General features: G+C 60.4%; 1 protein-coding gene across 4 annotated transcripts in view; it reads left to right on the forward strand.

Moving 5' to 3' along the window:
• Positions 1–12548, forward strand: part of LOC105469284 (regulatory associated protein of MTOR complex 1) — a 413056-nt gene extending 400508 nt beyond the window's left edge. For all 4 annotated transcript variants that reach the window (XM_011720145.3, XM_071081792.1, XM_011720144.3 and 1 more), the window contains 6 exons: positions 3149–3255; positions 5534–5661; positions 6981–7067; positions 8029–8145; positions 8476–8605; positions 10433–12548. In XM_011720145.3, coding sequence (XP_011718447.2) covers positions 3149–3255; positions 5534–5661; positions 6981–7067; positions 8029–8145; positions 8476–8605; positions 10433–10501 — 638 coding nt within the window. In that variant the 3' untranslated portion in view covers positions 10502–12548. The remainder of the gene's footprint in view (positions 1–3148; positions 3256–5533; positions 5662–6980; positions 7068–8028; positions 8146–8475; positions 8606–10432) is intronic.
• Positions 12549–14511: the final 1963 nt, after the last annotated feature.

Consider the following 14511-nt stretch of genomic DNA (forward strand, 5'->3'; position numbering starts at 1 on the left):
ACAGCTCTGGGCTCCCTGAGGTCACACACGGGCCCTCACTCCCAGCTCCCAACGGAGGAGCAGGGCTGCAAGTTGAGAGCCTGTGATCCACCACGGCTCGTGCTTCTGACCTGCTGGGATATTTCTTCCTGCCTGAATTCAGGTGTATCACAGTAGAGGGACTACACTTCCTTTTTTGTTTGTTTTTGTTTGTGTTTATGTTTATATTTGAGATGGGGTCTTGCTCTCACTGCAGCCTCAACCACCTGGGCTCAAGCGATCATCCCACCTCAGCCTCCCGAGTAGCTGGTTCACAGGCGCCACCACCACAACCGCTAGTCTTTTTTTTTTTTTTTGAGACGGAGTTTCACTTTTGCTGCCCAGGCTGGAGTGCCATGGCGGATCTTGGCTCACTGCAAGCTCCGCCTCCCGGGTTCGAGCGATTCTCCTGCCTCAGCCTCCTGAGTAGCTGGAATTACAGACACCTGCCACCACGCCCAGCTATTTTGTGTATTTTTAGTAGAGACAGTGTTTCACTATGTTGGCCAGACTGGTCTCGAACTCCTGACCTCAAGTGATCCACCCGCCTCAGCCTCCCAAAGTGCTGGGATTACAGGTGTGAGCCACCGCACCTGGCCTACACTGGCTAATCTTTTATTATTTGTAAAGACAAGGTCTCGCTATGTTGCCCAGGCTGGTCTTGAACTCCTGGGCTTAACCAATCCTCCTGTCTCAGCCTCCCAAAGTGCTGGGATTACAGGTGTAAACACATCTGGCCTGGGACTGCATTTCAAAAGTAAAATAAAGAATGTATGTATGCCAGCAATTAACAACTGGAAAATGTAATTATAAAACATCATGGGCCAGGCGTGGTGGCTCACGCCTGTAATCCCAGCACTTTGGGAAGCCAAGGCAGATGGATCACCTGAGGTCAATAGTTCCAGACCAGCCTGACTAACATGGTGAAACCCCATCTCTACTAAAAATACAAAAATTAGCTGGACGTGGTGGCAGGTGCCTGTAATCCCAGTTACTCAGGAGGCTGAGGCAGGAGAATCACTTGAACCTGGGAGGCAGAGGTTGCAGTGAGCCGAGATCACACCATAGCACTCCAGCCGCGGCAAAAGAGCAAGACTACATCTCAAAAAAAAAAAAAGAAAGAAAGAAATCATGGAGCACGGGAATAAAAACTGCAAGATACCTAGGAATGAATCCAACACATGCTCCTTCTTCACAGATCAAAGCATAAACTCTAATTGAAGACTATAAAAGACCCATGCAGTGTTGACAGCACCATAGCCGTGGATGAAAAGACTCATCATCGTGAGACTGGCAGTTCTCAAATTAATCTGTGCATTTATTCATACACTTCTGATGATATTCCCAGGAGAGATTTTTATAAAATGCAGACCAGCCGAGGCAACACTGAAGAGGTGCGGACAGCATTAAGAAGCTGCAATTGCAGGGCAGCCAGGCCAAGAGGCACCAGGGCCCTCAGCACAGCAGTGAGCCCAGAAGGGCCGCAAGTGGCAGGGTACCTCTGCACACTGCGGGAGGAGCCATGTTGCTAAATGGTGTTGGGACAGCTGGTGCCCTGTGGAAAAAGATGCGGTCACACCCCTATCTCACACCATGCACACAACATATCAGCGAGAGACCTAACCCTTTCCGAGAAAAATCAAGAGGAAATCTTCATAACTGTGAGGAACCAAAAGACAGCTTGGACAGGAGACCGAGGGTAAAGACGTCGATAGGTTTGACTCTACAGACTTCTTCATGACCACAAGAAAAACGTCACGGTTGTAATGTAAGTGGCAGAAGAAGAAAGGATATTTGCAGTATCTACGAGTTACAGAATATATATAAAAATATGTGCGACTGTCTGACGTGAAAAAAACGGCAAACAGCACACGTCGATAAGGATTTGGGGACACTGGCTTGTGTGTGTCCTGCCAGGAGTATAGATGGTCACCCATTTGGGAAATGAAATGGCCTTCCCTGGGGAGATCGGAGTCATGCAAGACGCATGACTGGCAGTTCCGCTTCTAGGCGCTTCCTTCTCCACCTGCAAGGACACGTGAAGTTGTTGACTATGACATGGTTCACAAAGCCAGGGGCAGCTCCAATGACGGGGTTAGTTGTACAGTGGAAGGTAACACAAGATTAAATGAGTTAACCAGAGCTGCGTGTCTTGGGCCAGATAAATCCTCAAAGCCTAACAGGAACGAAGCAAGTCGCCAGAAGGGAGGCCCCGTTTTGACATTGAAGAGGCTTTTTGAAATGTGGAAGGCGTGGTACACCTCAGCGGCCCCTGGGAGGCGCCCTCAGCCCACGGGACAGCTCTCCCGGGCACGGGCAGGGGCAGAGGCAGGTGATGCTTTTACTGTGTCTAAAATTATACTTCTCTAAGAAAAAAAAAAAAAAAAAGGAAACAATGGTAAAAAGCAAAGTTAGAGCTGAGTGGTGGGTCAAGGATTACTGTGGTGTTCCTTTCTGTATTTAAAATAGTTACCATTACACTTCTAGAACTGAATCTGGTTTTAAATAGAGGCCGTCACGTGAGGTGGGGTTGCTCTGCTCTGTCTAATCCCTGCACAAAGGGCAGCCCTTGCCCCGTTCTCTCCGTCCATCCCTTGCTGACGCCGGCCGTCGGGAGTCAGCCCCTGGCTGTCTGGAGTCTGCCAGCCCGTGGCCCATGCTGAGCTCCTGTTGGTCTCAGAAGAACTGGCCTCCTCCAGCTTTGACAGGGCCAAATGGAGGACCCTCATCTTCAAGCCTTGACAGCCTTCCTAAAGTCACCGCGACCTGTCAGTTCTGCCCAGGTGTCCAGACGGCGGGCATCATAGACGTTCCTGGAAGGCTCTGCTCCAGACGGTGGGCACCTTAGACGTTCCTGGAAGGGGCTGCTCCCTCTAGCAGATGCCTGGGTCATAGGCGAGTCAGGGGAAGGCTCGGAGTTCCAGCTCAGAATTGTCGCCCCAGCCTGGATGTGGGGCACACCAGGGGCCCCAGCAGGAGCTCATGTGAGGCATATGGACCCACTAGATGGGCTCAGTGGTGGCAGGGGTTCCTTGGAGCCCCTGGCCAAGTAGCTGCCCAGAGCAGGCCTCAAAGCCTGCCCAAGGCGAGGGCCCATGGGGTGACGCCACGTCCCGCTGTGTCTCTCCAGGAGCCGGGATGGTGGTGGACTGGGAGCAGGAGACCGGCCTCCTCATGAGCTCGGGGGACGTGCGGATCGTCCGGATCTGGGACACAGACCGTGAGATGAAGGTGCAGGTAACCATGCGGGTGTCCCCCAAGCCCCAGGCCTGTGGGGCAGTGTGTGCAGGGCTGGTCCTCATCACAGAGCCCAGCACAGTGTGCGGTGAGGCCTGGCCATCCCAGGGGCGGAGGCAGGGCCTGGAAGGACAGTGCCGGGCAATGCCGGGAGGAGACATGGGCTGCCTGAGGCCCGTGGATGCGGGTGAACCGCAGCGTTCAGCCCCGCACTAGTGTGGCTCAGCCTGTGCCAGCTCTGAGTGTTTTCAAGTAGGGTCTTCTCTCTGCAAGTTAAGGAATGTCAAAAATCAGTAGGGTGAGCCATTGTAAATTAGAATGATTATTTGTAGGGTTTTTGTTTGTTTTTGTTTTTTTGAGATGGGGTCTCACTCTGTCACCCTGCGTCACCCAGGCTGGAGTGCAGTGGTGCAGTCACAGCTCACTGCAGCCTCAACCTCCTGGTCCACGTGATCCTCCCATCTCACCCCCACAAGTAGCTGGAACTACAGGCATGCGCCCCCACGCCTGGCTAATTGTTTAAACTTTTTGTAGAGACGGGGGTCTCAGTATTTGCCCAGGCTGGTCTCGAATTCCTGGCTCCGGCAATCTTCCTGCCTGGTCCTCCCAAAGCACTGGGATTACAGGTGTGAGCCACTACAGAAGGCTTTTTGCTTCTTTTTTTGAGACGGAGTCTCACTCTGTCGCCCAGGCTGGAGTACAGTGGTGTGATCTCAGCTCACTGCAAGCTCCGCCTCCCAGGTTCATGCCATTCTCCTGCCTCAGCCTCCCAAGTAGCTGGGACTACAGGCGCCCACCAACACGCCCGGCTAATTTTTTTTGTATTTTTAGTAGAGATGGGGTTTCACGTGTTAGCCAGGATGGTTTCGATCTCCTAACCTCGTGATCCACCCACCTCAGCCTCCCAGAGTGCTGGGATTACAGGCGTGAGCCACCGCGCCCGGCCAGAAGCCTCTTTGCCTCTTAAAGCATGTTATTTTCAGTTTTGACAAAAAGCGGAGTACATTGGTTTTGCCCCAAACAGCCTGGAAAAGTGGTAGAGACCTCAGGAGGCCGCGCTCAGCAGAAATCTACCTGCATTGACTTCGTTCGGAGCAGAGGCGAGACCACAGATACTGTGAGGGACAGTGCCTGAGGTGGCTTTAGAGCCAGGATTCCCTTCCCCCGGCTCCCCAGGGAGAGGTGCGGAGCAGAGGCCGTCCCCAGCCTCTCTCCCAGGCCGTCTGGTGTCAGAAGGGGTGGCTCAGCCCTGCCGTAGAGGGTGGTGTGGTGCAGGCCCAGCAGAGGGGAGGCCTGGGCACCCTCAGCTGCTCAAAGCCACTGTGGTTGCTCTGGGCAGCAGCAGCCTGAGAACCTGGCCCAGGCCTCTCCCTGTGGGCGGCGTCTCCTCTGACCTGACCACGGATCCCACAAGGCACCAGCAGCTTTCATTCTTTGGGGTGGAAGGGTCTTGGGCCTGCCTGGAACTGTGGCTCCACACGAGATGTGGCCCTCAGGGCACAGCGTGGACACCCTGATCCCCAGGGTCTGGTCACCAGTTGGGTCTTAGAGGCCCGGGTGGCCTGCGGGGCAGGTGCTGTTCCTGCAGAGGTGCGTGGAGGCACAGAGCGCAGCAGGTGTTCCCAGAGCCACCTCTGCCCCTCGCAGGGGTCTGGCCCCATCGTCCCCACACCTGGGTTTCCTCCTGGAGTACACAACCCAGCACCGTCCTTCATGCGTGGAAAGCACTCTCCCTCTCGTGGCCCTTTTCCTCCTGCGTCCCTGGCAGGTGCCATCGCCCCCCACCCCCACTTCTCCAGCACTTATAGCCCCCGAGGGAGCCAGGCGACCCCTCCTGGACTCATCCCGTAGTTCATTCGAAGTTCTGAGAAGTAGCCAGTGAGGAGTCCTTGCCAAAATGTGCTTTGCTTTCCTTTTTAGGAAGCAGAGAGAGGTTGGAAGTTTAATTGGCACTGACAGCCAGTCCTTCCCAGAGGCGTTTGCAGGCCACCGCTCAGGGTGGGGCTGGGCTCTGCCTCACTGGCTCGGGGCCCAGGCGCCGAGGACTGTCCCTCCAAGGCCAACGGACAAGGGTGTGACTCAGTGCCCTGCCTCTCTCTGGGACTCCTGGGCTCCCCGGGCCTTTGATGCTTCCCTGGATAGAGAGAAAGGCCCCTGCAGCCAGGGAGGGGGATCCCCACAGCCAGGGAGGCAGCAAGAGGGGTCCTGGTGCTGCAGTACAGCAGGGAGGGCAGCTCAGTGCCCAGGTCTTCACCGGGCTGCCTGTGTTTGGCCCTAGGACATCCCCACGGGCGCAGACAGCTGCGTGACGAGTCTGTCCTGTGATTCCCACCGCTCACTCATCGTGGCTGGCCTCGGTGATGGCTCCATCCGCGTCTACGACAGAAGGATGGCACTCAGCGAATGGTACCTTGGCCCTGTCCTCTCCCTCCCCCAGTGGTGGCAGGGCGCCTTCCAGGTGGTAGAGGCCATGTCACTACCAGTTGGTTGGGTCCAGGTTTCTCAGTGAGATGCAAAGCTTCCCCAGGAGCCCACAATGGAGTATTTAGGCCAGTCCTGCTGGGCTCCCCAAAACCGCCAGGCCTGTCCCACCGAGGCCTATCCCACAGAGGTCCATCCCACAGCCTGTGGAGGAGCACGGGGTACCGGCCGTGTGGGATGAGCCAGTGGACTGGAGGCAGAGGCTATCGGGGTGAGGCGGGGGCCCCAGCCAGACACCTGCCACCTCTGAGCTCACCTGAACAGAATACCGGCACTGCCTGCCACCTCCTGGGTCACGCAGCAAGTGTCCAGGGAGGGATGTCTGAGGGCACACGCGTGGGCACAGCAGCCCCGGGCACTGCCTCCGCGGAGCACCCTGTGGGCAGGTGCTGTCCGGGCCTAGCAGGGGACAGTCTGCCTTGGCCCACATGGCTGATGTAGCAGAAGTAAATTTCACCCGGCACAGAGCGAGGATTCCCAGAAGGTCCTTGTGCCCCCAGCTTCATCAGCTTTAGATCTGGGATTCTCATTCCTAACCCTCCAGTCTGCACAGGTCAGGCAGGCACAGTGAGGAGTTTTGAGGGAAGTAAAGCAAAGGGTGGGCAGGGCCTGGGAGCGCTGCAATGGCCGCCTGGCCCCCATCTCTGGGCAGCTCCCATGTGGCTCAGACAGTCCTCCAGCGGCCTGACGGTGACCTAGGGCCCAGCCCTGAGCCGGCCTGGGGAGGACACAGGGGGTCTCTGCTGGAGCAGGTCACCTGGAGGGGGCTCTGACCCTGCATGGGCACTAGCTCCTCCTGGGCAGCGGACGGGCGAGGGCCTGCGGACCCACTGGCACAGGCAGACGTGGGCAGTCCCCGGTGCGGACCCGCTGGCACAGGCAGACGTGGGCAGTCCCCGGTGCGGACCCACTGGCACAGGCAGACGTGGGCAGTCCCCGGTGCGGACCCGCTGGCACAGGCAGACGTGGGCAGTCCCTGGTGCGGACCCGCTGGCACAGGCAGACCTGGGCAGCCCCCGGTGAGAGCCCGCTGGCACAGGCAGACCTGGGCAGCCCCCGGTGAGAGCCCGCTGGCACAGGCAGACGTGGGCAGTCCCTGGGGCGGACCCGCTGGCACAGGCAGACGTGGGCAGTCCCCGGTGCGGACCCGCTGGCACAGGCAGACCTGGGCAGCCCCCGGTGAGAGCCCCGAAGGGTGGGGACATCCTTCGGGGAAGCCCACGCTGAGCGCCCCTCCCCTGCAGCCGCGTCATGACGTACCGCGAGCACACGGCCTGGGTGGTGAAGGCCTCTCTGCAGAAGCGCCCCGACGGCCACATCGTGAGCGTGAGGTGAGGAGCGCCGATGGTTAGCAGCCGCTCTGCTGTAAAAACGTTATTTTCCCCCCCTTTTAAAATATGTCCTTGGTATTTAAACAGCGGAAAGGGGATGGCATTTCGGGCGGTAATTAACTCCTGCCCTGGAACTGGCCAGAAAGCTCCGGCACAGCCCCCAGGGGCCCGGGCGCGGCTGCTCCCCCTGCCGGGGGACACCTGCCCTGCAGACGCTGTGGGAACTTTCCTGGGCTGCCGCGCGGAGGGTCGGGGGGAGCTGGGCAGCGGCTCCCTCCACAGCAGGGGTGGCCGACCGGCAGGGGCGGCGCATCCGCCAGGCATGTGGCAGTTGTCTGCACGTAAATTCAGTTCTGCCGCTTGGTGAATACAGCACCAAGAGCAGGGAATATTTATTTGCCTATTAAAGGGAGAGCAGAATGTAATTTATGAACACAAAGCCAGCATTTCTTCAAAGAGATGCTCTTTCCCCTCTTGTTTGTGATATAAAAACCAGACATAACTCTTGGGATGGACGCCTGCTAGGGTGGAAGGTAGGAGCCACGGGGCCTCAAAAGGGCCAGGCCATCCCTCAGGCCGCAGCCCGCCATCTAGGCTCTGTCTCCCGGGACTGCAGGCCCCTGTTGCATGAAATCTAATCTCTGGCTGGAAATGAAACCAGTAGCTCACAGCCTCCTCCTGCGTATGTGCTGATGGCCGTTTCTCTAGGCGGGAAAGCTCCGGGCCTTTTCTGGCTCTGAGGGAGCTCGAGGGGCAGCCTTGACCCTGAGACCGGTGCGGGGGCGTGTCTGGGCCCGGCCTGGGCAGCCCTCACAGGGGCGCTGAGCATCCAGGCAGCCTTTTCCTTGAGCAGTGTGTGTGCAAACAGGCGTGCGACCCCCACACCCAGTTCCGCCGTCCCCCGGTTAGGCCCCTCCTGGGGGCTCCGGGTGGAGGTGTCATCGTGACCCTCTCTTGGCAGCGTCAACGGAGACGTGCGCATCTTTGATCCCCGGATGCCCGAGTCGGTGAATGTGCTTCAGATCGTGAAGGGGCTGACAGCCCTGGACATCCACCCCCAGGCGGACCTGATCGCATGGTAGGCGCCGCCTCCCTGGCCTCCGAGCTCCCCGCCTCCGGCCTCTGTGCAAACATGAGGCTCTTGTGTGCCTGCCCCACAGGAGCTGAAGGAGGGCAGGGGAGGATTTCACTGCTGTTGGGACATAAAAACAAAAGATCTCTGCCCACCACATCCTCCTCCCAGGATCAACTCTCAGGGCCCTGCCAGGCCCGAGTCCTCAGTGAGAGTGACCAGAGGGTCACACCTGCCCCGAGCCGGCCTGTCCCTGCAGTCTCGGCCTGTGCACCTGTCTTTCTTCCATCCTCAGAGGAGAGGGCAGTGACACTGGGACCCTTTCTCTCCCCACAGTGGCTCCGTCAATCAGTTCACCGCCATCTACAATGGGGGCGGCGAGCTGATCAACAACATCAAGTACTACGACGGCTTCATGGGTCAGCGGGTCGGCGCCATCAGCTGTCTGGCCTTCCACCCACACTGGGTCAGTGCAGCGGTGGGTGGGGGCTGGGGGCCGGGGGCCGGGGGCCAGGGGCGAGGGATGGGAGGCAAGGGGGCCAGACAGCAGGGTTCCTGCCTGGGCACCCCACACCACAGTGGGGTCCACTGGCCACCTGAAGAAGAGACTTGCCCGGGGCCCAGAATCTCCAGGGCCCCTGCCCCACCCTATACTCACCCTGGAAGCAGAGCTCCAGTCCCGTCACTCTGGGAAGAATTGACGGCGCATGCACAGTGGTCGGGCAGAGCTCCTGCCCTCAGACCCTGCACTAAAGCCATCCCTGGGGACCTCCAGGCAGAGTCGCTCAGGGTGTCCATTCCTGTGCAGCCTTCACCCCGTCCCCTGTGCAACCCTCACCCCGTCCCCTGTGCGGCCCTCACCCCGTCCCCTCTGCAGGCCTCACCCCGTCCCCTGTGTGACCCTCACCCCGTCCCCTCTGCAGGCCTCACCCCGTCCCCTGTGTGACCCTCACCCCGTCCCCTCTGCAGGCCTCACCCCGTCCCCTCTGCAGCCCTCACCCCGTCCCCTCTGCAGCCCTCACCCCGTCCCCTGTGCGACCCTCACCCCGTCCCCTGTGCAATCCTCACCCCGTCCCCTCTGCAGGCCTCACCCCGTCCCCTCTGCAGGCCTCACCCCGTCCCCTCTGCAGCCCTCACCCCGTCCCCTCTGCAGCCCTCACCCCGTCCCCTCTGCAGCCCTCACCCCGTCCCCTCTGCAGGCCTCACCCCGTCCCCTCTGCGGCCCTCACCCCGTCCCCTGTGCGACCCCTCACCCCGTCCCCTGTGCGGCCCTCACCCCGTCCCCTGTGCGGCCCTCACCCCGTCCCCTGTGCGACCCTCACCCCGTCCCCTCTGCAGCCCTCACCCCGTCCCCTGTGCAGGCCTCACCCCATCCCCTCTGCGGCCCTCACCCCGTCCCCTCTGCAGCCCTCACCCCGTCCCCTGTGCAGGCCTCACCCCATCCCCTCTGCGGCCCTCACCCCGTCCCCTGTGCGACCCTCACCCCGTCCCCTGTGCGGCCCTCACCCCGTCCCCTGTGCAGGCCTCACCCCGTCCCCTCTGCGGCCCTCACCCCGTCCCCTGTGCGACCCTCACCCCGTCCCCTCTGCAGCCCTCACCCCGTCCCCTGTGCAGGCCTCACCCCGTCCCCTCTGCGGCCCTCACCCCGTCCCCTGTGCGGCCCTCACCCCGTCCCCTGTGCGACCCTCACCCCGTCCCCTGTGCGGCCCTCACCCCGTCCCCTGTGCGGCCCTCACCCCGTCCCCTGTGCGGCCCTCACCCCGTCCCCTGTGCGGCCCTCACCCCGTCCCCTCTGCGGCCCTCACCCCGTCCCCTCTGCGACCCTCACCCCGTCCCCTGTGTGACCGAGTCCTCACCCCGTCCCCTGTGCAGCTGGGCCCCACCTGCACGGCTCTCTGGCCTTGGTTGCAGCCTCCCCACGTGGCTTCAGGCCATTGTCTTTAGATTAGGATCCTGCCCACCTGCCTTCTTGCGTTCATGCCTTCAGGCTTCAGGCATGCAGCTCTGCTAACATGTGTGACATTAGATCCCAGAGCTGTCCCTGAGGGGCAGTGCTGAAAAAAACACGCAGGGCCCGGGGGCAGCACCACACCTCTCACGGAGTGCACCATGCATGGGCCCTGCAGAGAGGACCGGTGGGGACCGGCCCAGCATTTCCGGGCCTGAGGTGGGCGCAGGGATTCCTGAGACCCCGGCAGGAGCTGCCTAAGGATGCGGGTTGGCCCGCACGCCGCCCCCCGCCCGCAGTGTCCGCACCTGAACCCCTGCTTACCCTTCTGCTCTCTCCTTGCAGCCTCACCTGGCCGTGGGAAGCAACGACTACTACATCTCCGTGTACTCGGTGGAGAAGCGCGTCAGATAGCGGCGCGACCCGGCCCGCCAGGCCACGGCCGCCTGCTGTACATAGTGAAGCTGCCACTTGCCGGGGCGCGGGGTGTCGGCTGCTGCGGCCCCGCGGTGTGAACGTTGGCTGCTGCCTTAGCTGCTGATGACGGCAGGAGGGCCCTGCTACTCGCTTTTGTCTGTCTTCGCTGTCGTGTCCGGAACGTCAGGGACGGGGAGGGCTTAGGTTGACGGTGGCTTCCCACTGAGCACCAGCATCCAGGTGCACCCCCGCGGCCGCAGCGCGTCTGTCCCTCTCCTGTTCTGTGTTTCTCTGAGACGTTGAAAGGGGAAACACCTCATTTTATTTCCATGTAATCAGAGCATTAGCTGCAGCAAAACCCCCAGACAGCCCTGGAGGAGAGGCAGGCGCTGGGGCTCCTGCGGGTCCCTGGAGCAGCCGTCCCCATCAGGCCAAGAGCGAGCGAGAGGTGCTGCCCCAGCCAGGCCCACCGCCTCTCACAGTCAGTGCACGCAAGCAGGGACATTTCCTAGCCGGCTGGGGCACACTGGAAATTCGGGAAACCGAGAGAGAGGAAGAAGGAGACGCCCCTCTAGCTGGCGGTATGAAGAAAGCCGCCCAGGGGGCCGGGCTGTCCTTGGCCGCTGGCCGCATCACTGAACGGGAGGAGCGCAGCGCCTCCTCCACAGCCCACCCTCCCTGCACCTCCAGGTCTCTAGACTCTAGTTTTGGCCCCTCATGCAGAGCTGTCAGCAGGGGCCTCTGTGGCCGCGCACGGAAGAGGCAGGTCCTTGGCAGTGTAGCCCCTGCCTTAGTCCACAGGGCTCCTTTCCCTCCGAAGGGCTGCTCTTCCCCGCACGCGCAGGGGCGGCGGCCCGGCCTGTGGTCTCCGTGCCTGTGCCCACACACGGGTGTAGCACACGCATGTGCGGGCACCACGGCTGGCGCCCTGGGGGCACACATGCAGGCGGCGTGGTCTCCCTGCTCTGTCCGCACACGTTCATCACACACAGGTGAGAGGCACTGCCGGGTCCTAGACGGCTCTGGGTGACACCGGCCCCATCTCCAGCCCTGAGTCGCCCATGCTGATGCGACCTTGGCTTGCAGCTGGGCCTGTGGTGCAGACAGGAGCTGTGTGGACAGTCCCGCCCAGGAGGGGCCTCAGGGCAGTTTTGCAAACAGAACACAACCACAATGATGGTATTTTGAAAAGCATTTTTTCCATGTTCGTCGGGAATCAGGATTATTGAGAGGTGGAGGAGCCAAGTGGCTTCATTGCGGCAGTAAGAGGCCCACAACCACGGGAGTGAGAGCGGGCACGGCGAGGCCCGGCTCCCCTGTGGTGTGACTGGCGTCCTGCCGTGGCCAAGAGCATCTTCTGGGTGGATGGAACCCTGCCTGGCTGCGTTTGGTCAGAGAAACACGTGGTCTTCAGGGGGCTGAGCTGGAGTCTGAGCTGGGGCTGGCCGGGACATGACAAGGTGGGACAGAGGCGGCCCCTCCGCTGCTCTTTTTTGGAATGTGAGCTCCCACCAGAAGAAGGTTCCGGCACGAATCCCATCCCCACGTCTGGGCCGAGCGAGCAGACCAGGTCCAGAAGGTGTAGAGGGCCCCAACCCCCACAATTCCCGGCCTCACTCAGCTCACAGGGCATGCCAGGCGGCAACACCAGAATCTTCCAGAAGCCCAGCTCCACCCGCACACACAGCTTCCCGTCCAGTCCTTCAACTCGATTCTTACCTAACGCGTTTCTGTTTGTTTTGAGACAAAACCACCACCTGTCAAAAGGCAGGTGGCTCCAGAGGGGAGAAGACCCTCCTGCGCCCGCTCCGCCCTGGAGCCGCCCCCGCGGGCTCCGCGTGCCACCTGCACGTGGGCTGTCTTCACAGGTCCGATGCGGAAATTCAATCACGACGTCAACCAGGGCTCGAGAGAGCGCCGGCCTAAAGGCTCCTTATCTCTATTTATTTTACCAAATGCGAATTGAGAAAGACTTTGACAAAACACAAAATGGCAATGTGAAGCTAAGAGCAGGACAAACAGTAAACAACACGCGCAGACTCTGGCTGGCGGCTGTGTCTTTACACAAACTGCCCACCCCCACCGCAGGGGTCGTAGGTCAGAGGAGGGGTGGGGGGACCTTGCCCGGGTCCCCCTGCTGTCCCCAGGGCCACCAGCAGCTCTGCGTCCTGGGTGCTCTCCAGGCAGGCACCACGGCCATAGGGAGCCTGGCATGTTCAGGGGTGTGCAAAGGTCTCGGTCCTCATCTCCCGGGCAGCAATGCTCCTCCCAGGCAGTGCCCCCAGCCTGTGGCACAGACCCCACGTCGCGGAGCACGCTCTGTGGTGAGAGCTGTGCTGTGACGTAGGCCGGACACATTTCTTTCTTTCTTTTTTTTTTTTTTTTTGAGACAGAGTCTCACTCTCTCGCCCAGGCTGGAGTGCGGTGGCGCGATCTTGGCTCACTGCAAGCTCCGCCTCCCGGGTTCACGCCATTCTCCTGCCTCAGCCTGGCAAGCAGCTGGGACTACGGGTGCCCGCCACCACGCCCGGCTAATTTTTTGTATTTTTTTTTTAAGTAGAGACAGGGTTTCACCGTGTTAGCCAGGATGGTCTCGATCTCCTGACCTCGTGATCCGCCCGCCTCGGCCTCCCAAAGTGCTGGGATTACAGGCATGAGCCACCACACCCGGCCCACATTTCCTTTTCTTTAAAATGACGGTTACCCTCTCACAGTCAGAGGCCCCTTTCAAGTCTGCGTTGAAATCTGGGCCACGTCAGAGTTGCTGGGGAGAAGCCACTTGCCCACCTCTGGAGGCCTCCGCTCTCCTTGACTCGTGGCCCCTTCCACTTCAGGGCCTCTGAGCCACGCCCACCACCACTTCTCCTCCTGATGCCGGAAGTGTTTCCAGGCCTGGGGGCCCTGCCCGCCTCGGGTTGTGCGGGTCCTTAGTCCTAATCACATCTGCACATCCCTCTGGTCAACTCTTTCTGGGTTTTTTGTTTTGAGACAGAGTCTCGGTCACCCTGGCTGGAGTGCAGTGGCGCGATCTTGGCTCACCTCAACCTCTGCCTCCTGGGTTCAAGCAGTTCTCCTGCCTTAGCCTCTCGAGTAATGAGTAATTAGCCACCACACCTGGCTAATTTTTATATTTTTAGTAGAGACGGGGTTTCGCCATGTTGGCCAGCCTGGTTTTGAACTTTTGACCTCAGGTGATCCACCCGCCTCAGCCTCCCAGCGTGAGCCACCACGCCTGTCCCTGTCTGGCCAATTCTTTAAAGGCTCCTGTTTCTAGATCACACTCTGCTCTGCAGGTCGTGGTCTGTCCCCTGGGGCTTTTCGCAAGCAGGAAGGTCTGTGCAGGGGTTGGCAGCTGGGGAGAATGTTCTGGAAGCCACAGCAGAGGCAACAGGCCTGGGCATGGTCCTGCAGGGTGAGTGGGAGACAAGGGTCTGTGGGGACGGTCATGTCAGCCACTCTGCACCACCACAGGGCCCTGACTTCCTGGAGAGCTTGGGAACAGGCTCTTGTCCCCCGACCAGATGTTGGGTCTCAGGCATTGAGTAACCTGCCCGAAGCCCTGTCTGTCGGGTGGTGGCAGTGACTGGGGTCCTAACACCACCCCAAGGCCATGTGCAGAGACGTTTGCTCCAACACTCGGGCTGGGGGGTGGGTTGGGGCTGGGGGAGCCACACACTCTGGACCTACAGGTGCTGCCTGTGCAAGGCACGTCCCGCCCTGGAGCAGGCGGGTGGGAGTGGCAGCTCGGGACCCAGAGGCGGCACCTGCTACCCGCTGGTCCCCACCCACCTTGGCCTCATCACCAGGGCTCGTGCCTCCTCAAGGACGTCCTCTCTCGCTCAGCACTGCACTGAATGGCCCTTCAGGGCTTTCTTCGTGTTCATGTCATCCTTTATTCCAGTCACTGCAGCCTGGGTGGCCCTGGGAGGGGCAGAGGCCGGGAAAGCCCCTCTGGAGGCTCTTGACAAGGTCCTTAGAGGGTGGGCAGGCGTGGGGGTCAGCCAGGC

This window comes from Macaca nemestrina, chromosome 17 (assembly GCF_043159975.1).
Source record: "Macaca nemestrina isolate mMacNem1 chromosome 17, mMacNem.hap1, whole genome shotgun sequence".
In the NCBI taxonomy this organism is placed as follows: domain Eukaryota; kingdom Metazoa; phylum Chordata; class Mammalia; order Primates; family Cercopithecidae; genus Macaca; species Macaca nemestrina.